At 35.8% G+C, this 21823-nt stretch overlaps 1 protein-coding gene across 2 annotated transcripts in view; it reads right to left on the bottom strand.

The window, feature by feature from the left end:
• DIAPH3 (diaphanous related formin 3) overlaps positions 1-21823 on the bottom strand; it is a 546908-nt gene that overhangs the window by 229790 nt on the left and 295295 nt on the right. For both annotated transcript variants that reach the window (XM_027116137.1, XM_027116138.1), the window contains 2 exons: positions 19270-19509; positions 4061-4190 (listed from right to left, as the gene is read on the bottom strand). In XM_027116137.1, the coding sequence (XP_026971938.1) occupies positions 4061-4190; positions 19270-19509 (370 nt within the window). The remainder of the gene's footprint in view (positions 1-4060; positions 4191-19269; positions 19510-21823) is intronic.

Below are 21823 nucleotides of genomic sequence, written 5' to 3'. Positions count from 1 at the left end.
GTTCGAATGGGCATCATCAGAAAATCTACAAACAACAAATGCTGGAGAGGGTGTGGAGAAAAGGGAACCCTCTTTCACTGTTAGTGGGAATGTAAATTGATACAGCCACTATGGAGAACAGTATGGAGGTTCCTTAAAAAACTAAAAATAGTATTACCATATGATCCAGCAATCCCACTACTGGGCATATACCCAGAGGCACTATTTACAATAGCGAGGTCATGGAAGGCACCTATATGCCCATTGACAGACGAATGGATAAAAAGGTGGTACATATATACAATGGAATATTACTCAGACATAAGAAGGAACCAAATTGGGTCATTTTTTGAGACGTGGATGGATCTAGAGATTGTCATACAGAGTGAAGTAAGTCAGAAAGAGAAAAACAAATATTGTACATTAACGCATATATGTGGAACCTAGATAAACGGTACAGATGAAGCGGTTTGCAGGGCAGAAATTAAGACAGAGACATGGAGAACAAACGTATGGACATCAAGAGGGGAAAGCGGTGGGCATTGGGGTTGGTGGTGCGATTAATTGTGAGATTGGGATTGACGTGTATACACTGATGTGTATAAAATTGATGACTAATAACATCCTGTTGTATAAAAAAATAAATAAAATAAAATTCAAAAAAATAAACAGGGTATGAAATGATAAAAGTGATTTTTTTTAATTTAAAAGAAAAATTCACTATAATACCGGAAAAAAGTATCTTTCTTTACGTTGACAAATGACCATTGGTCTGTACAAAAAGAATAGAGATACTCCCCCAGACCAAATGAGATATCTTCCAAAATGTATATCTATACATTTGTATATATTCACACAAATGTGTATTCGTAAATTCATTATTTTTTGAGGCAAGTAAAGTTTTTTTTCCCACAGAACCTATGTGATATATAACCTGGATGCTTCAGATGTTCAAAAAACTGCATAAGTCATATTCAAACCAAATATAAATAATAGGAGTATCCTTTCTCTGACCCTTTCTGTAACCAGATCTAAGCCCACAGCAGGGGCTAAGAAGGAGCTTAGAAACTGAGCTATTAGGAAGGAGTGACTGGAATCTATGGCAGTTTGGTGCCTACTGGGGCAAAGGAAGCAGACTCTACTTGCAAGGTAGGCAGATGGAGATTCAGAATCAGGCCAAGGGGGACACTGACTACAGGTGCTTGGCTCAGATGCATAATCATCCCAGGTGCTTATGAATGACTCATCTAAAGAGAACTGCACTGGACACAGTGGAAGTGGCTTAGCAGCAGAGGGTGGGGCTGGCAGGTATTCAGAAGGTTTAAACTGCAAAACTTCCAATGCAAGAACATGGTATATCTCTTCATCTGTTTGTATCCTCTTTAATTTCTATTTCTTTCATCAGTGTCTCATAGTTTTCTGCATACAGGTCTTTTGTCTCCTTAGGTAGGTTTATTCCTAAGTATTTTATTCTTTTTGTTACAATGGTAAATGGGTGTGTTTCCTTAATTTCTCTTTCTGATTTTTCATGACTAGTGTATAGGAATGCACGAGATTTTTGTGCATTAATTTTGTATCCTGCAACTTTACCAAATTCATTGATTAGCTCGAGTAGTTTTCTGGTAACATCTTTAGTTTTCTCTATGTATAGTATCATGTCACCTGCAAACAGTGACAGTTTTACTTCTTCTTTTCTGATTTGGATTCCTTTTATTTCTTTTTCTCCTCTGATTGCTGTGGCTAAAACTTCCAAAACGATGCTGAATAGGAGTGGTGAGAGTGGGCAACCTTGTCTTGTTCCTGATCTTAGTGGAAATGGTTTCAGTTTTTCACCATTGAGAAAGATGTTGGCTGTGGGTTTGTCATATATGGCCTTTATGATGTTGAGGTAAGTTCCCTCTATGTCTACTTTCTGGAGAGTTTTTATCATAAATGGGTGTTGAATTTTGCCAAAAGCTTTTCTGCATCTATTGAGATGATCATATTGTTTTTCTCCTTCAATTTGTTAATATGGAGAGATATACCATGCTCTTGGATTGAAAGAATCAACATTGTGAAAATGACTATACTGCCCATAGCAATCTACAGATTCAATGCAATTCCTATCAAACTACCAATGGCACTTTTCACAGAAATAGAATAAAAAATTGCACAATTTGTATGGAAATACAAAAGACCCCGAATAGCCAAAGCAATCTTGGGAAAGAAAAACGGAGCTGGAGGAATAAGGCTCCCATACTTCAGACTATATTATAAGCTACAGTAATCAAGACAGTATGATAAAGGCAGAAAAACAGAAATATAGATCAATGGAACAAGATAGAAAGCCCAGACATAAACTCACACACATATGGTCACCTTATCTTTGATAAAGGAGGCAAGAATATACAATGGAGAAAAGACAGCTTCTTCGATAAGTGGTGCTGGGAAAACTGGACAGCTACATGTAAAATAAATAAAATTAGAACACTCCCTAACACCATACACAAAAACAAACTCAAAATGGATTAAAGACCTAAATGTAAGACCAGACACTACCAAACTCTTAGAGGAAAACATAGGCAGAACACTCTATGACATAAATCACAGCAAGATCCTTTTTGACCCACCTTCTAGAGAAATGGAAATAAAAACAAACAAATGGGACCTAATGAAACTTAAAAACTTTTGCACAGCAAAGGACACCATAAGCAAGATGAAAAGACAACCCTCAGAATAGGAGAAATGGGAGAAATTTGTGTCCTTTAGGTAATATTTGCAAACGAAGCAACTGACAAAGGATTAATCTCCAAAACATACAAGCAGCTTATGCAGCTCAATATCAAAAAAACAAACAACCCAATCCAAAAATGGGCAGAAGACTTAAATAGACATTTCTCTAAAGAATATATACAGATTGCCAACAAACACATGAAAGGATGCTCAACATCGCCAATCATTAGAGAAATACAAATCAAAACTACAATGAGGTATCACCTCACACTGGTCAGAATGGCCATCATCAGAAAATCTACAAACAATAAATGCTGGAGAAGGTGTGGAGAAAAGGGAACCCTCTTGCACTGTTGGTGGGAATGTAAATTGATACAGCCACTATGGAGAACAGTATGGAGGTTCCTTAAAAAACTAAAAATAGAGCTACCATATTACCCAGCAACCCCACTATTGGGCATATACCCTGAGAAAACCATAATTCAAAAAGCAACATACACCACCATGTTCATTGCAGCACTATTTACAATAGCCAGGCCATGGAAGCAACCTAAGTGTCCATCGACAGGTGAATGGATAAAGAAGATGTGGCACATATACACAATGGAATATTAATCAGCCATAGAAAGAAACAAAACTGAGTTATTTGTAGTGAGGTGGATGGACCTAGAGTCTGTCATACAGAGTGAAGTAAGTCAGAAAGAGAAAAACAAATACCATATGCTAACACATATATATGGAATCTAAAAAAAAAAAAAAAAAAAAAAAGGTTATGAAGAACCTAGGGGCAGTACAGGAATAAAAACCCAGAGGTAGAGAATGGACTTGAGGACATGGGGAGGGGGAAGGGTAAGCTGGGGCAAAGTGAGAGAGTGGCATGGACATATATACACTACCAAATATAAAATAGATAGCTAATGGGAAGCAGCCATAGAGCACAGGGAGATCAGCTCGGTGCTTTGTGACCACCTAGAGGGGTGGGATAGGGAGGGTGGGAGGGAGATGCAAGAGGGAGGAGATATGGTGTTATATGTATAGATATAGCTGATTCACTTTGTTATACAGCAGCAACTAACATGACATTATAAAGCAATTATACTCCGGTAAAGATGTTAAAAAAAAAAAAAAAACAACTGCAAACCTATATGTTTTTGTATATAGGGCCTCACTATCCAGTCAAAAAATTAAAGTCATAGCTCCAATAATGACAATTGATAAAGTAAATGTCCTACAACTTTCTATTTTTAAAATGGCATATTCAGTATGAAAACACAGTGACAAAGTGGCAAGTATGTTCAAATAAAAGACATTATTTTCTGTACCAACTGAAGACCCAGAGCACGAAAATCTTTTCTGTAAAAGTACAAACCTTTACTAGCTTTGTCCAAATGTTCCAAATCATTCACAAAATTGAGGATATCAGGGTAGTTTTCTTCACATATTTGCACAAGAAAATGTAGTAGTGTTGTTTTCTGATCTGCTGATTTTGTGTCCTTTAGCTAAACAGAATGAGAGGGAGAAAAAATACAGAGTCAAAAATATGTTGATAGTCTCTCTACTTAAATAATGTTAATACTGTTTTTTACAGATAAGAAATAAATGAGCTGTAAAATTAGTTAATGCTATTTTTGAAAAGCCACTATTTAAACACTTGAAAAGCTACTCTTCATATACTGTTGTTTGGTCTAAGTCATTAATATTTACTGTAAAGAAGGAATAAGCTTAATTCAATCTAGTATGCAATGTTTCATGGGGAAAAAAAAATATGGTGAAATGCCCAGGAAAACAGGACAACCTGGGAACGTATATAATATCAACACTTAAAACAATCCCACATGCTTGCTCATTTTTTCATTTGGCACAGATTTATAGAATGCCTACTAGGTACGGCAGGAGTCGGAGACGCAACACCAGTAAGTCATTCCTCAAGAAGCCATTTAGTGGGGGCGGGGGGGAAACCCCAGAAAATATGCATTTCCCCTGTGTGACAAAGAGTATAGTAAAAATAATCATACAGTATGCCTAGGAGGACAGGGCACCTGAACTGAACACCAGCAGGCAGGAAGTTGTATGGGTTGAGGAAGGGAAGGAAAAAACTCAAAGGCACAGTTTGAAAAAGACCGTAGATGAGGAAGAAAGTGGCACTTTAGAGGAGTCCAAGTGACTCCAAAATAAAAGTACATGTTGCGGGGAGGGGGAAGTAGGGAGAGTAGAAAGAAATATGAGGAGAAGGCCAGAAAATTAAAAGAAAGGCAGACCATGCTATGGATATAGGATTCTGATCCCTAAGAACTGGGAAGTTTTAAACTAGATGAGAGCTAATCAGACGTACATTTTAGAAAGCTCCTTGTAGCACAGTGTGGATAAAAGATTAGAGCAAGGGTAAAAACAGAGCAGGAAGAATAATTTTAAAAGCTGTAGCAATAATCCAGGCAGGGAAAGAAAACAGCCTTGAGATGAGGTAATGCCTTAGGCATGAGATAATGGGACAGGGTGGGCATGGAAACCCACATGATGACATCTATTGAAACGGGACAGAAAGAATGAGAAAAAGATTTGGGTGGGGTGGAGAAAAAAGAATTGTTTCAGTTTGGGACAAGTGAACTTGAAGTTTTTGAATAACATCTAAGTGGAGACGCTGGGAAAGGATATAGATATATATAGGTGTAGAACAGTGTTCTCAACCTTTATTTCATTATTGCTGGCTAAGTTTTTTTAGGCGTATTTTTCCGAATCATTTGCACCTATGAAATTTTAAAATGATACATATACTGTATACCTGTTCATGTACTGCATGTACATCTGTGCTTTACACATAAAAACAGAGGCAGATAGGAAAGATACTTTTGCTCCCCGAGAACCAATTTTCCATCCCTTGAGGGTGATAAACTGTAGAGAATACATAGTGAGAACTTATTCTAGGATTACCGGTTTGTGAGCTCTTAGCCTCCAAAGCTAAAACGTTGACCAAATAAACACAAATAAGTACACAGCATAAAAGAAAGGAGAACAGAGGCTTGAAGAGAAGGCCAGGATGGACCAATCCTAATCTGAGAAGGCCGAGGAATGAATTAGAAGGGAGAAAGGCTAGGCTACAACCTAGGTACAAATAGAGGTCAGCTTAGCTTTTGTGAGTGATGGGGGTAGGGGGTGTTGGGTGTGAACACAGGGCAAATACATAATCTGATAGTGTTCCCTACAAATGAGTAATCATCCAGATCAGATACACATATAAGGGGAGAAAAAATCACTCTTTTCACACCAGGATTTAATTTAGAGTTGGAAATTCTTGGTATACTTAACTGTGCACAACCTTATTGCTTCCTTTCCAACAATTTCCTACCTTAAAATAAGTGTATACACACACATACACATATATATCCATATGTATTTTTTTCAAACTCTATGTCACTAAGTATTATATCACTATCAGAAAAATATCAAATGAAAGTTACTATCCGATTGTAGCAGAAGGAGATATTCTGTGCCATCACAAATATTAACAAATATTAACAAATATTAACATGACTTATTAATGCAAAAACTATCTTGTCCCTGGAAACACAGAGCTACCCTACTATAGACAGCCAGGCTTTCACATGTTTACTCTTATAACAGGTTCAAATGCTGCACTGGCCTATTCGGCATGCAAACCATTCAGCAGCAATTGTTCCTGGCACTTTAAAAACTGACTGATATGAACAGAGTCCATTATTTGATGCCTCTTAAAAGGAACATAAATCACAACATTCATCTGAGTGTTCTGAAAAATTATTCCTCAAAAACTGACTCTGATCACTAGCTAGACTGATTGCCACTAACGTGTGAACGACCAGCTAAAACATAACACTAAAACTGGCCTTTAACTAGCTATGTCACCTTGGGCAAGTTACTGGACCTCAGATTCACATAAATAAAGTGAGAATATGGAACTGGACAGGAAAAGGAAACTCTAAATTCACTTTCCACTCCAAAAATATTAAATATACTTTACAGTGGACTTGTGTTAGTAGACATTGCAAAATCTATTTTTAAAAAATACTAGAATAAAAATGAAGAAACCTAGTTATAATCTCAGTCCAGAAGTTATTTTTGCATGCTTGGGTCAGTTAAAATCTTTCAGTTTCAGCTTTCACATACACTGAGAATGTTAATCCGATTTATAAAAGTTACCTTTCAACTCTACAATTTCATTCGTACTATCATCTTTAATGGATAAGGCTAGGGTAAAAGTAGCAAACTTTCACAAATATAATAGTTTTCCCTGGTACAACCATCAGTCAGTATAAAAACTGTCCTTTGATTTTAATTTTGCTATTTTTTTAAAGCACTCTAATGGTTAACTCTTCTGTTCCCCCACCTCCCTCTTTATAGCAATGACTAGAGAATACCGTTCCTTCGGTGGACTCCCAGTTCCTGACTGTCACCAATTTACACCTTTCTTATCATGCTCCGTTCATGTGAAACTAGACACATGTCCTGTGTGGAATGTTGATTAAGACAAGCACCTGGAAAGAGCTTTCCAGGGCGCTATTTGTGATATAGCTAAATGGCCAGCAATTGCTAGGATTAATATATCAGGAAATCTCTATGATCCAACCATAAGCAACTGGATCAATCTTGATCTTTATTCATGAGCAATAAGAATTCAGAATTAGAATTCTATAACCTATATAGCATCTACCAATTTAATAAATGTTAAGGATGCAGGTCAAACACAGATTCAAATATTTAGAGACAATCATAAAGCTAAACACTAACTTATGGAGGAGGTTGCTATCCTGGCTGTACTATTGAAAACATCAACTGGTTAGCAACTCACATACTGGTCACAGTCTAATATTTAAAATATACTCACTGAATAATAAATAGAAGTCTCCCATCCCTCCAGAACAGAATCTATATTTAACAACCAGGAGACTTAAAAAAAAAACACTCAAATTCCCAAATAAATAAATCTGAAAATATACCTAATAAAAGATAAGAAGTTAAGAAACACAGAGAGTGACTATGTGTTGACAATGCACGGGTACTTACAAACTACTAGTTGCTCTAAATTCCAGGACAGAGATTCTTCATTCAGTTCCTAACGTTCTCAGGAAAAACTGCACAGTGCTGGGAAGGTATTCTTCCTGCCTCAATTACTCTATGCCCTTCCTTCCTTCCTTCCTCCCCCCAAATCACTTTAAAAAAAAAAAAAAACCCAAAACAAAAACCAAACAAAAAAACCCTCCCAGAAAGCACATGAAAATATATGAAAGCAGAGCAAAATATATTTATCACAGTCTTCATTTACTTGCTCAATATTTTTTCACCTTTTGATAAACATTAACAACAAAAAGGGCACACTCTATTTCTACTAATTATTCATATCATACATAATCAGCGATTGAGTTAGAACAAGGAAAGCTTGAGAGATGGTGCTAATTTTGTTGAAGAGAAAAAACAACTTGAGCATACTCTGTAGTGCTAACTCTTGGAAAGAAAATGAAGCTAAAATATCTGGCTTAAAAATTTATTCTTAAGTTTAAAAAATATGCTTTTTAAAAATTTTCACCGACATTGCTTGACAGGATTCCTTTGGTATCACTGTCAAGAGATTTATCTTACTGATGAGTAATCGTCACTGTTAAGGAGAATTTCTTGTTTATATATTGTTTCTTTAAGGAACATTTAATGTGGCATAGATGTCAAATAAACAAAAAGATGGATGGAGTTTCTTCAACCGCTCTTTTCATTCTAGACAAAATAATGTTAAAAGCAGATCCTGTAATAAATCATGGCCTAGCTGTCAGTCTGGATAGAACTCCTTTGTAGCTACAATGCAAGGTTTGGGAATATTTTTAAGCTATTCAGCACGAACTTGGATGACATTTAAAGAAAATTCCATTGTTTTAGTCACAAGAAAGAAAATTCCTAAAATAAAAACTAAGTATCGTCTTGGTGATTTTCAGAATCCAAAGAACTACAACCCCTTACACTTTGAATAATAAAACTTTATCTTAAGAATATTGTTAAACTAGTAGCTGTTCCCCATTATCATGTTCCTATACTTCAATTACGTTATCCAGACAGCACTGACTCTTTGGATGTTGTAGACATTGCTGAACACCAGAAAAATGACAAAATTATGAGGGTCTGTAATGGCTCCATGAACATTCTAGAAGACCCTACCTTGTAAACAGTATGAATGCTGAGGACAACAGCAGCCACTCTTATTTGTGTGGCACTTCCTAAGAGACAGGGATTGGCCAAATAATACAAACTTGTTAAGTGCTTGAAACACACACCATCCTTATGAGGAAGGAACTGGTACTAAGAGGGCAAAAGAGATGTGAAACATCATGTAGCATACCCCAGATCACATAGCTACTATCCAGTTGAGCCAAGATTTATTTGAACCCACTTCTGTGTGAATCCAAAGCTCTTAACCACTATAAAATGCAGTTCCTCTACAAAATCTTTATTTAATATAGATTATTATGCATCAAAAGAAACAAAATTCTCAAAAACACAGTGGATAAAAATAGTAGTAAAACAGTAAAATAGTGTTCATTAATGCAATTTAAAACACTGAAGCCCTATAACCTGCTAATTCTAGCCTGGAAAGCCTCTACACCCCTATCCTGAGGTCACTTCTAGTTCTAAAAGCATGGCATTCTTTCTATTGTTTTATCTATACAATTAATAAAATGCTACCTGAATCTTACCTCAAATGCAAAGTCTTTCCATATTGCTAATAGATCAGTGCTCACAAAATATGATAAAAATATGGTTGAATGACACTGTAAAGTTTCATCTTTAACAGACCCAACCAAGTATATCTACTAACATCATACTCCATCTTAAATCATTTGCAGAATAAGGTGCTTTGTATATGTTTGAAACATCTCTAAGTGTAAGTTACATGTATCCACATGAAAATGGATGTGTGAATATGAACTGCCAAAGAATATATCATAATTGCTCAGATATGAAGCTCAAAAAGTCAATGCGTAGGTTCAAATTCACTAGTGAAACCAACTACAATTATAGAATGAACTGTTTCCTGATATATATAAATACATTTTTAAAAATCAATCATTGTGCTGATTAAATTTTTAAAAATACTGTGTATCCCTCCAAAATGAATGGAAATTTAAAATCTTAACATAAATTAAACAATATGCTTTGCATCATCTATGTCACTGCCATCACTATTAATACCTATAATAAAACTTTCATAGTGATTTTAAAGATAGGTAGCAATAAACTAATATTAGGTAAAATAGATATTAGATAAATTTATAGCATTCACATATTAAAAAACATATTTATTGCTTAGTTTTCATTTTAAAATGATGAGAGTTGAAACATTAAATAAGGAAGAAAATGCTTTAAATAATGTCAGCTTCTATAATTAAACTGACTTCTACTATATCTCCATAGACACACTATCTCTGAATTATATTTTAAACATATTTCTCTTGGATTTCAGTGAGCACTTCAGCATGAAAAGCATTTTTGCATTTTAGTAAAATTTTATCTTGTTGCATTATTATATTGTTCAATGTTCTATTATTTACACTATTCCCTTATTTCACAAGAGATTTAAAATAGCTCAGTGTTCTTTAGTTAATATAAATGGCTCAAATACATTAATTTTAAATTAAATGGTTTTTATACTTCTTAATTTTTTTAATTAACAGACTTTATATTCTAGAGCAGTTTCACTTTAAGACAAATAGAGCAGAAAAGACAGATTCCCATATACTCTCCCCTCCACATACACAAATTCCCCTATCAGTAACATTTTGCATTAATGTGTTACATTTGTTAAAATTTATGTACCTTTATTGATGATATTGATACATTATTATTAATTATTAACCTCCGTTTACTTTTGGGTTCACTCTGTGTTCTAAAGTTGTATGGGTTTTGCCAAATGCATAATGTCACGTATCTACCATTACTGAGTCATAGGGCATAGTTTCAACATCCTGAAAAATCCCCTGTCCTCCACCTATTCATCTCTTCCTTCTTCCCCCTCCCCCCAAACCTCCAGAAACCACTGAATTTTTTACTATCTCTATAATTTTGTCCTTTCCAGAATGTCATATAGTTGGAATCAGAGTATGGAGGCTTTTCAGATTGGCTTCTTTCACTTAGTATTATGCATTTCTCCATGTCTTTTCTTGGCTTAAGAGATTTTCTTTTTATGACTGATTTAATAGTCTATTGCAGGGGTCCCCAACGCTCAGGCCACAGACCAGTATGGGTCCACAGCCTGTTAGGAACCTGGGCGCACAGCAGGAGGTGAGCAGCAGGGAGGCGAGCAAGCGAAGCTTCATCTGCCACCCCCTGTCGTTCCCCATCGCTGGTCTATTGTATGACTATATGCATGACTATATCAGTGGGTTTTATCCATTCAGCTATTGAAGGACTTCTCGAGTTGCTTCCAAATTTTGGCAACCACGAATAAAACTGCTACTTGTATGCAGGTTTTTTACTCCTTGGGGTAAACAGGAATGTGATAACTGAATCCTATGTTAAATCTATGTTTAGCTTTGTAACTGCCAGTCTTCTAAAGATGCTGTACTATCTTGCATTCCTTTCATCAGTGAATGAGTGATCCTGTTGTACCGCATCCTCAGTAGCCTTTGGTGCTGTCAGTGATTTGGATTTTAGCCATTCTAATAGATGTGTAATGGTGTCTCATTTTTTTAAATTTGCAATTCCCTCACGACATATGATGTTGAGTATATTTTCATACAGTTATTTGTCATTTGTAAATCTTCAGTAAGAGGTCTGTTCAGGCCTTTTTAAAAAAATTGGGTTGTTTTCTTATTGTTGAGTTTTAGAGTTCTTTGTATATTTTGGATACAAGTCTTTTGTCAGATAGGTGTTTTGCAAAGATTTTATCCCACTCTATGGACTGTCTTTTCACTTCACAGAGCAGAAGTTTTTAAATTCAAATAATGGCTAACTTATAAATGTCCAGTTTTTCCAGCATCATTTCTTTAAAAAACGATTCTTTTCCATTGAATTACCTGTGCTGCTTTGTCCAGGATCAGTTGACTATACCTGTGTGGGTCTATTTCTGGGCTCTCTATTCTGTTCCACTGACTATATATTTTCCCCCCCAATACCACAGTTTTGATTACTGTAATTTTATAGTAAGTCTTGAAGTCAGTCCTTCCCCTTCCTCCTCCTCTTCTTCCTCCTTCTTCAGTGTTGTATTGACTATTCTGAGTCTTTCACATATCCATAAAAAATTTAGAATCAATCTGTTAATACCCACAAAATTACTTGCTGAGATTGTGATTGGAATTTCATTGACTACATGGATCAAGCTGGGAAGAGCTGACACCTTAACAATATTGAATATTCCTTTCCATGAACATGGGATATCTATTTCTTTATCAGATTTTTTTTTATTTCTTTCATCAAAGTTTTGTCATCTGCCTCATACAAATATTGTAGAAAATTTTTGGTGCTAAAGTAAATGATATTCCATTTTTTATTTCAAATTCTAATTTTTCATTGCTGATATTAAAAAAGTAGTCAACATTTTAATGCCAATCTCATATCCAGAAACTTTGTTCTAATTGTTTATTAAGTTCCAGAAAGTGTTTTTCTTTCTTTCCTTTTTTTTGATCAATTTTGGGGGATTTTCTACATGGGCAATCATTTTACTTATGAGCAAAGACAATTTTATTTATTCCTTCCCAATCTGTATACTTTTATGTCCTTTTCTTGTCTTGTTGCATTAAGCCAGGACCTCCAGTACGATGCTGAATAGAAATGGTGAGAAGGGACATGTTTCCTTGTTCCTCATCTTAGTGGAAAAATATTTAGTTTCTTATCATTAAGTATGATGCTCTCTGTAGTTTTTATAGATGTTCTTTATCAACTTAAGGAAATTCCCCTGCATTTCTAGTTTGTTGAAAGTTTTTATCATGAATGGGTATTGTACTTGATTAGCTGCCTTGTCTGCATATATTGATATGGTCAAATGGCTTTTCTCCTTTAGAGCCTGTTGATTTGATAAGTTACATTAATTGATTTTCAAATGTTAAACCAGCCTTCCATACCTGGAATATATCCCTCTTGGTCATGGTATCTAATTCTTTTTTGCATATTGTTGGCTTTGATTTATAATATTTTGTTGAGTATTTTTGCATCTATGTTCATAAGAGATATTGGTCTATAAGTTCCCTTTCTTATAATGTCTTTGTCTGGTTTTGGTGTGCACTCATTTCATCATCAGACTCTTCCCTGCTACCTAAGCACATATGTTCACAAATACTATTGGCTAAGTATTACTATACAGATAATAGTGTTGCATGTTTTGTCTCTGATCCAGACCTTTGATAAAAGAAAGCCTCCTAGAGTATCAGGAATGGAGTATCTTGTTTAATTTTTTATTTTCATTTATAAAATGTGTAAAAACAGGAGACTAGATTGAACCAAAGATGGCTGGTAAGATTCATTACTACCTCTGATGGGTAGTAGCTATCTCTAAGCATGGTGTTAAGGAGGATTCTGAGGCTGTCTGCTTCAGGGAAAGGAAGTTTGACAGATTAGCAATGCTGGTTTTGAGAGTGGTGAGACGACAGCACATAAGCAGTGCATTTGCTGTTCATGAGCAAAGCCACTTATCTTTTATAATTTGATTAAAGGAATAATTCTAATTTACAATGTTTAATAGTAACTGAAAAAACAAAGGTAATGTGAATAAATTTACCAAGAACACTACTTAGTAAAGCTAATTAAATAATTCCTGGAAAATGCTATAGACTAAATGTGTTAACGAATGAGTCAAAGAGGGTTAAGGACTCTAAACAGTTTCACATTGCTTTGGAAGTCAGTATTTTTCAGTGATTTAATTGGCTGGATGTAAAATAAGAATGGCATTTGTTATCTGTAAGTCTTTGGCCAAAAACTGCTTTATTTTCGAAGGGTGCCAAAACTTACTAGGGTGGTTTTCCAATCTGATAAAGAAAAAAACGCCCTCTAAAATCCTTATAAAACAGTAAATGCAGATGGAACAATGGATTTGTTTGGGAGAAGTCTTTCTTAAAAATAACTTCATGGAGTAAAGGAAAAGGTGATATACAAGAATCAAAATTTCACAAAGATTCACAGTGGCAACCCACGTGACTGTGACAGCCTTATGAAATAGAAACTGTCTGTGACAGGCAGAGGGATTTGCCTCCTGCTTTTCATAATCACTGAAACTCTACTTTCCAAGGTCAAGTCCTGCAAAATAACTCACAACACTGACCATCAACTTATTTCAGTTCCACCACGTGCCTGAGATTTATACTCCTTTCACTCCCTTTCTTCCTTTCAGAATAATGTCCAGCGTGGCATGAAAGAAAAGCAGTAGTTTTGGAAATATTTTCACCTCTCATCCTTAAGTGAGGAAGTAGAGTTGTTTCATTTCTGATTTTGTTCTTGTGTTGGTTAGGTTTTGCTTTTGTGTGTTTGTTGGTTGGTTGGTTCCAGGCCACCAATTGGGTTTTCATTCTGGGATAAGTAAGCAGGGCAGAAGACAGACAAAGTGATTTTCAGTTCAGTCTGCACATTAAAATCACCTGGGGGAGCTTTTTAAAAATGCCACTAAACAGGATCCACATGCATACATGCTGAAGTAATTGATCTGACGTGAGGCTGATGCATCAGTATTTTTTAAAGGGCACTGTGGGTTGAGAATTGATGTCCCACAAGGAGAGCTGTTCACAACTTTAAGAAATCACTCACTAGAGTTGGTGACAGCATTAAAGAATGAGGAAACTAAACATTTTTTCTAAAAAATCTTCCCCATCACAGCTTTGGTGAAGTTATTCTACTTTTGGTTAGCCTGTGCTCGTGAAAGAAATATACAGACCAGATAAGAATTTCATGCACTAGAAAAGATAACTTAGACAAAAATCAATCTGACCTGCCACCACTGCCTTTTATCACCTAACTCCCAACACCAACAGCCCCATTACTATGTATCCTTTGATAATTTCATCTTTGAGAGGAACTAACTGCATATTCTATTGATAACAGAAAATTTCCCACAAAGTAATGATATGGATAAATTTATAGAGGAAATCAATAGTGAATTTTTCTGCAATTTCCCCCCAAATAACAGCATAAACTGATAGAAATAAGTTATTACAATTGGTAAACTCTTTCAAAATTTATATTTACTATCCCAATACAGGTAGTCACTTTATTTAGTTATACAGAACAAAGAGCTACAATTTACAGCTCCATCATCCAGTTGTATTGATTGAGATGATTTGTTACTCAGGAATCAAACATTTCAGTAGACATTAGTAAACATTATCAAACACATGTTATAGTCTTTGTGCATGGATTAATAACGTCTGCTTTTTAAATAACAAGTTAAAATCATCTCATATATTTAATTTGGTGTTGAACTTTGATGGTTGAGTCAACTCATTTTTTGCTAGAATGCTGATCTACTTGGCTCTACGCACAGATTCACTACAATCACTAATTTCAACACTAATGACATACAAATTTTTCTAGGTGGGCATTCTGGTCAGGCAAGCACCTACTATTTGCTGATTGTATTTCTAAGGATACAAATTAACCAATACAGGTCCTGAAAAAAGAATATAATCTCAAACTGCTTATTATCCAAATTTATCTAAAGTTTAGTAATATCTTTGGAGGATTTTATGAATGACAAGCAGTCTGTCCATTCTTCTATATAGTCTGAGGTTTATCCTTTTAAAAAGCCAAGTCGCCAGAAAGCAAGGTATTGAATACTTACACCATTTTGATTAAACTAGGGATAGCATTACTGTAACTGAAAAGTACATATGTATCTTACTATGAGGGTTCTCTTGGAGTGTTACCTCATAAGAGGCTCTGAGTACATATCTGTCAGGGGAGGGGAGGGGAAGATGGAGGAGAGAAGGGGAGATGGTTCTAAAAGAAAGAACCTCATGAAATGGATTTTTTCACTTGCTGTTTAAAGGAACACTGCTCAACACTGTATTTTCCCTTTATAATGACACAAACGCAAAATTTCTCGTGAAGTTCAGCTTTGGCTAATAAGAGAAACCACAATTTTTAGCTCATGAAAAGTTTCATGACCATGCTTTGCACTTCACTTTTTCCATCCGAAAGCCTCAAACCTATACGTCTACTTTAATTTATGTTTACATCTTAATACATTCTAGTCTATGGTTACTTTATATCTCATATTTAACATTTATATTTATTTATCACAGACCCTATCGAATCTTAAAGTAAAAGAAAATAAAATCTTTTCTCTCTGAACTCATTTATTGTAGTTAGTCATCTCAATTACAAATGTATACAAATATATAATATAAACCCTAAAACCAAACTACAGTGCATACAGGATTCATGACTCCTGTATTTATTTCTAAACAACGCAAAGTTAACAATTTAATATGAATTTTCACACACTGTTCATACTTAAGCTAAATTTATAAAGGGCATTTAAAAGTAAAGATTTTGGATATAGAATAGTAAATGTCATATAATTACCCAGCATGTTCGAACAGATTAAAATATTACCCTGTCTTTCTACTGTCAAATAAATATGGAATTCCCTGTGTGTGGGCTTATTATCAAACCAAATGCTTTACACTCGGTGTGGAATTCACAATTGTCAACGATCAAGCTGCTACTTCTGATGACAAACATGATGAGATATCATCTTGTTCAATATATGCTTATATAGCCTACTTGACATGTAGGCTAATAAAAAAATATGAAGTTGTAGTATTTATTTTGTTTCTTGTACAACATAAGGCTCCTTATAGGGATGATCAAAATAGCCAGTACCACTGACTGAAAATACAGTCAACTCTATTACCTGGAGACAGATTAACTGGTTTGCAGCATGACTATAGTAAAATCGTAGCAGCATGCATTGTATTTGTAAGAGGTTTTAAATCACTATGCATCAGTGACTGTATATAAACATGAGAGGATTTCTATTTTCAGCTACATAATAACATTGTCTCTACACAACACTGTATGTACTGCATTGTGTCCACTGCACTGTTATCCATTCAACAGCTATTTGTTCAGTATTTACTATGTACCAAGTACTGTATTAGGGAATTCCACCTCATTAATCAGACCTAATCTCTTGTCTACACTTCTCTTTCAAGGCAGAAATAAGGGAGGGTATGTGGTCAACTTCTTGTGAGTTGGCTGTAGTTCTGAGATGCAAAATCTAAAGAGGAACAGACACTTGGCACTATGAAACAAACTCCAGTAGGTCTGTACGTGTGGAATTAACTTCTCCCCCACCTCGCTCCTCATCCTGTTTTTCTTCCTTTGCTTCCCTTCTCAGAGAAAGCCTGAACCTGGCAGTCTTAACTTGCCTCCTTATCCTTCAACCTCCAAGTTAATAATCACCATGCCCTGACAATAACTAGATGTTCCTTAAATGTGTACACTTCCCTCCATCCCCTTTCCCCTTCAACGCCTTTACCACTACCTTAACTCAGACCTCCAACATCTCAAAGCACAGTGACAGTTTCATAGTGGACACTCAAATATTTGGTAAAACATTTGAATAAGGCAGCTTCAGTCAGATGCCTTCTAAGACACTGAGGTAAGCTAGGAGATGGACACACCAAAATCAGCCTGAACTCTTTTCTCTTTTGAGCAACTACTTCAAACATGTCAGTAGCAAGGAGTTATCTTTGACCCCTCCCTTTTTCCTTCACCATTCCCATCTATCTTCAGATCCATTTCCTCTGGCATCCTCCCAGGTCACATGACACAGGTCAGCCAATCACCGAGTCTCTCCCCACTATAACCCCCACCCCCAACCCAGCGCTGTCCAATAGAACTTCCAGCAATGATGAAATGTGCCATATTTGCTGCCAGCATGTATGGACACTGACTCACTTGAAACATGGTAAGTGTGAGGAATTAAATTTTTAATTTTATTTAAATAGTAATTGATTTAAATTTAAATATGCATGGCTAATGGTGACAGTACTGGGAAGTGCAGCTTACCTTTCTTCCATACTGCTGTTAGAATTATCTTCCTGGAAGACAGATGATAATATCACTTGACTTACAGAAGTAACATGTCTCCATAAAACCTTCAGTATAAGGTGTGACATTTGAAGCTCTTCACCATCTAGACCCATTTACTATCACATTTCCATTTTCTCCACTCTTCTTCCATCCAGGCTCCAACTGTGCCATGATATAACCCTTAATGTGAACTGTTGACACTTGCTTAGAATGCCCTTTCCTCTCAGGGAACATCCACTCGTCCTTCCAGATCCAGCTCAAATTCCTGATCCTCTCTGAGTGTGAAACTGCCCTTCCTTAGCCAAGCTAGCCACTCTCTCTTAACTCTGCTGCCATAACTTTAGTATAGAGCGCCATTAAAATATCTAAGCATAATTAATGGCTTACATGTGAAAAATATGAGTCCCATTATCCCAGGTAAATATTAATCACATACATTAAATGAGATGATCAGGTCAAGCATTTGGCACAGGGGTGAGTAAGCACTCTGTAAATGTGCAGTCTTATGAATCACATCATAATACTTGCTAGGAATCTTAACTGAACACAGCAGGCTATGAAAAGCAAGGAGAGGAAAATAAAAAGATGGAGATGGGAGAGGGGGAAAGCTCACAAGTCACCGATACCAACAGAAAGCATAAGCCAGGGAAATTGTGTAAGAAAAGCCATGAAAGCACAAAGAGATCAACTGTTCAGTAAACCCATAGCTAAAGTTGAACTTGTTTCTCACCTTCCAATCTAACTGGTAATCGCAATAATCAAATTCCTTAATCAGGGAGCGTAGATGTTACGAGGTCAAGAACAAGAGAAAGCTTTTCTTGTGATGTGTAACTGAGAAGAATTTGTTGTAAGCTGATCAATAAAGCACTGTTACTATGGCCCACTTCTTAAGACAGAGAGCTCTGTTATATACAACACTGAATACATTTGCTGTAAGAAAATTTAAACTATGGAAGAACCTGGAAGAAAAAAAATCTCTAAACTTACTCAATTTTCATCTCCTCTAAAATTATATTTAGATAGAAACATTTCAAAATAATTAATAACATCTGAGTTATGTGTATTCCTAATATAATGATTTTCCCTTTATATAAAGCAGTCTCACTTTTCTCTCCCTTTAGTCAGCTTTCAAAAAAGAAAAATGCAAAGAGATACTTAAATAGTTAAAGGTAAAGATTTTCGTGGCAATTCCAAGTAATGCTCAATATATATACTGTCATATGCACGTATTTATATTGAATGAATATTAGATTTAAATAATATTTTGATGTTCCATTTCATCAGTTCGAGAAAGCACAGGTTTACAACATAATTTTGCAGTTAAACAAAATTCTTCAGTTGAATTTGCAAATCAGAGAAAATTAACATTTGGATTTAGTTCAGAGGCTGAGTTGAGCTCAGTTCACTCTGGGTTTGGGTTGATGGTTCAGTTTAAGTTCTTGACAATGAGCACATCAAAATAAAAAATACGTAATGTAATCAGGGCTGACATTTAAGAATAAGTGTTCAGGCAAATTATATGTTCTGAAAAAACAAACTCACTTTACAGAGAGAGCTAAGGTTAAATCCGAAGGTTTGAGCATTCCGGGAGCCAGCATTCATGTAGTTTCCCATTAGCAACACAAGTTCCAGCAACTTGCTAAAGCTCCTGCTCTTCTTTATCTCTTCGCAGGCAGTACTGACAGCCATGATGTCAGGTTTGATGTTGTTCACCTGCTCTTCAAACTGAAGCTTAAAGAGAATAGCACTGAGCCGTGGCCGTAGTCTCTTCACATTGCTCATCTGATTGAAAAGAAAATAGCAGATTTCCTTTAAAATGCATGGTATACTTTAGTACTGTGCGGCTGCAAGTAATCTGGGATGATTTATTGGTATGACAGTATGGAAAAAGCAATATGTCCCCTGAAACTGATAGCAGGAAGAGAGAAAAGCCCTGCGTGTTTTTGTGAGGAATCCTGAGTCATCACTCAAAGAAAACATTAAAAATTTAGATGCTCGATGAAAAGAGAGCTTTACTTAAATGACAAAGTTTAAGAAATAAAGTACATATATCTTTTTTTTTAAAAAACTGAATTTTTAAAAGGTAACAGGATACAGAGGCAACAAATTACAAAGCATTCATAGCACTGCTTTAATTTTTGTTCAATACTGAAATATGCTGGGTCATGTTTAAAACATATTCAGAAAGGTCTAAAGAGGGTTTGTTTCTTCAAATAGCAATTGATGTCCACAGGAGCCCTGCTCACTAACAGTATGTGTTAGATTGAAGGAGAGTAAATAGGTCCCAATTTGTACTAAATTGACTTTCTTCAGAAACACAGGACAGCAGAATGACTCCTGACACATGCTAAATTAGCAGAGTCAGAGTTAGAAAACATGGGCAGAGCAGGAGACAGAAGCGGTGCAAAGCCACAGGTCTACCACGTGCCAGGTTAGCCCCGTTTGGGACTCTGTGTTTCCTTACTGGGTATAAAGGGGGTTGAAAGTGTTGAAAGAACAAAAGGGCTAGAGGGTCAGCAACTTCTTGCCTTAAATTTACCCCCGAACCATGTGCTAGCAACACACGTCAGGGGGTAGAGCCTGAAGGCTGGAGACATACCACATTTAAGTTACGTGTGAATTCCTTGACCAAACATGTTAGGAATTTGAGACTTAAAACAGATTGATGGGGCAGCAGTGGTAAAACAGGTGAACTTCAACAACGATTATAAACATCAAAAGCACTTTGAGGCAAGGTCAGAAAAAAAAAAAACAGTGACAGAACATGATAGGATCAAAATAGGGAATAGTTCTGTTAATCACTGACCCTCAAGGAAAAGCTAAAAAACAATGCCACATGAAGCTTATAGGATTTCTGTTAAAAACTATCTGCTCATAATATAACGATTGTTATTTAAAATAAACTGTACCATACAAAAGCCTGAACTTATTAGATTCCAATAGGATACTACAGGCACTGCTTTAATGACTTAACAACATAACCCAGTTTACTCATCTAACAAAATCGGAGCAATAAAGAGCTCTCAGTAGATACCTCTGAGAGAATATCTTCAGAGGAACCAAGTTCTTACAGTCACTAAATAGTTTCTCAGCAAATAATATATCTAATTTACATAAAGCATTCTCCCCAGCAACTTGACGTGTTAAATGCTTATGTGTATGCAACCAAGACTCTAAGAGCTCAACTAATATAATTAGTAAGACGTCTCCTCTACAAGTATTCTAAGGAATGTCTTAAAATTCCTTGAATTCAAGAAACGTCTTCAAAATCCCATCTAGAGAAAATAAATTTTTTTCTCCTAGAAGAGAGTAAAGAAACTGTAAGCTCAAAAATGACATTTTTTTAAAGTACAAAGAAACATTACTAATGATGGTTTTATAAAATATATTTTAGTAATATAAAAATTTATGAAAGACAAAGTGAGACCTTATTAGAATACCAATTCTTAGTGGGCATGAATCATTGTTTGGACATTGTATGTCTAGCACACAAAGTAGAGGTAAGCAGTGATTACTTCTGATAAAGTCATTTTATTTGTTTTAAAATGCTCCCAAATGGACTCACTTACCTGGAACTTGTACCCTTACTTAAATATTACAAATGTAATATTTGTACACATTCATATTATACTGGACCAAGGCTGTACCATGCTCTGTTACATTTAATTTATCCTTTAGAATACTAAGACATATAAGGGAACACTCACATGAGCTCATACAGTTATGGCCATTCAGAAGGTGTATGATGGGCCCACAGCATCTCTGCTTTCATCCTATGCCCTCATTCATGATTATGAAATCAGGTATTTGGTACTTTGCAATAACAAGAGAAGAATTCTCCAGTACCCCATGCAAAACATTAGTATTGCAAAATATATTAATTTTAACATATATTAATGTACCACTTCATGTGCAAAGAGAAAAAAGACTACTTAAATGTCTACATTAAACTACCCTGGGGCTTCCCTGGTGGTGCAGTGGTTGAGAGTCTGCCTGCCGATGCAGGGGACCCGGGTTCGTGTCCCGGTCTGGGAAGATCCCACATGCCGTGGAGCGGCTAGGCCCGTGAGCCACGGCCGCTGAGCCTGCGTGTCCA

The sequence above is a fragment of the Aethalodelphis obliquidens genome, unplaced genomic scaffold (assembly GCF_003676395.1).
Source record: "Aethalodelphis obliquidens isolate GAN/ISIS:26980383/991018 unplaced genomic scaffold, ASM367639v1 scaffold16, whole genome shotgun sequence".
NCBI classification, from domain to species: Eukaryota; Metazoa; Chordata; class Mammalia; order Artiodactyla; family Delphinidae; genus Aethalodelphis; species Aethalodelphis obliquidens.
This window is presented reverse-complemented; position numbering and strand designations above follow the sequence as displayed.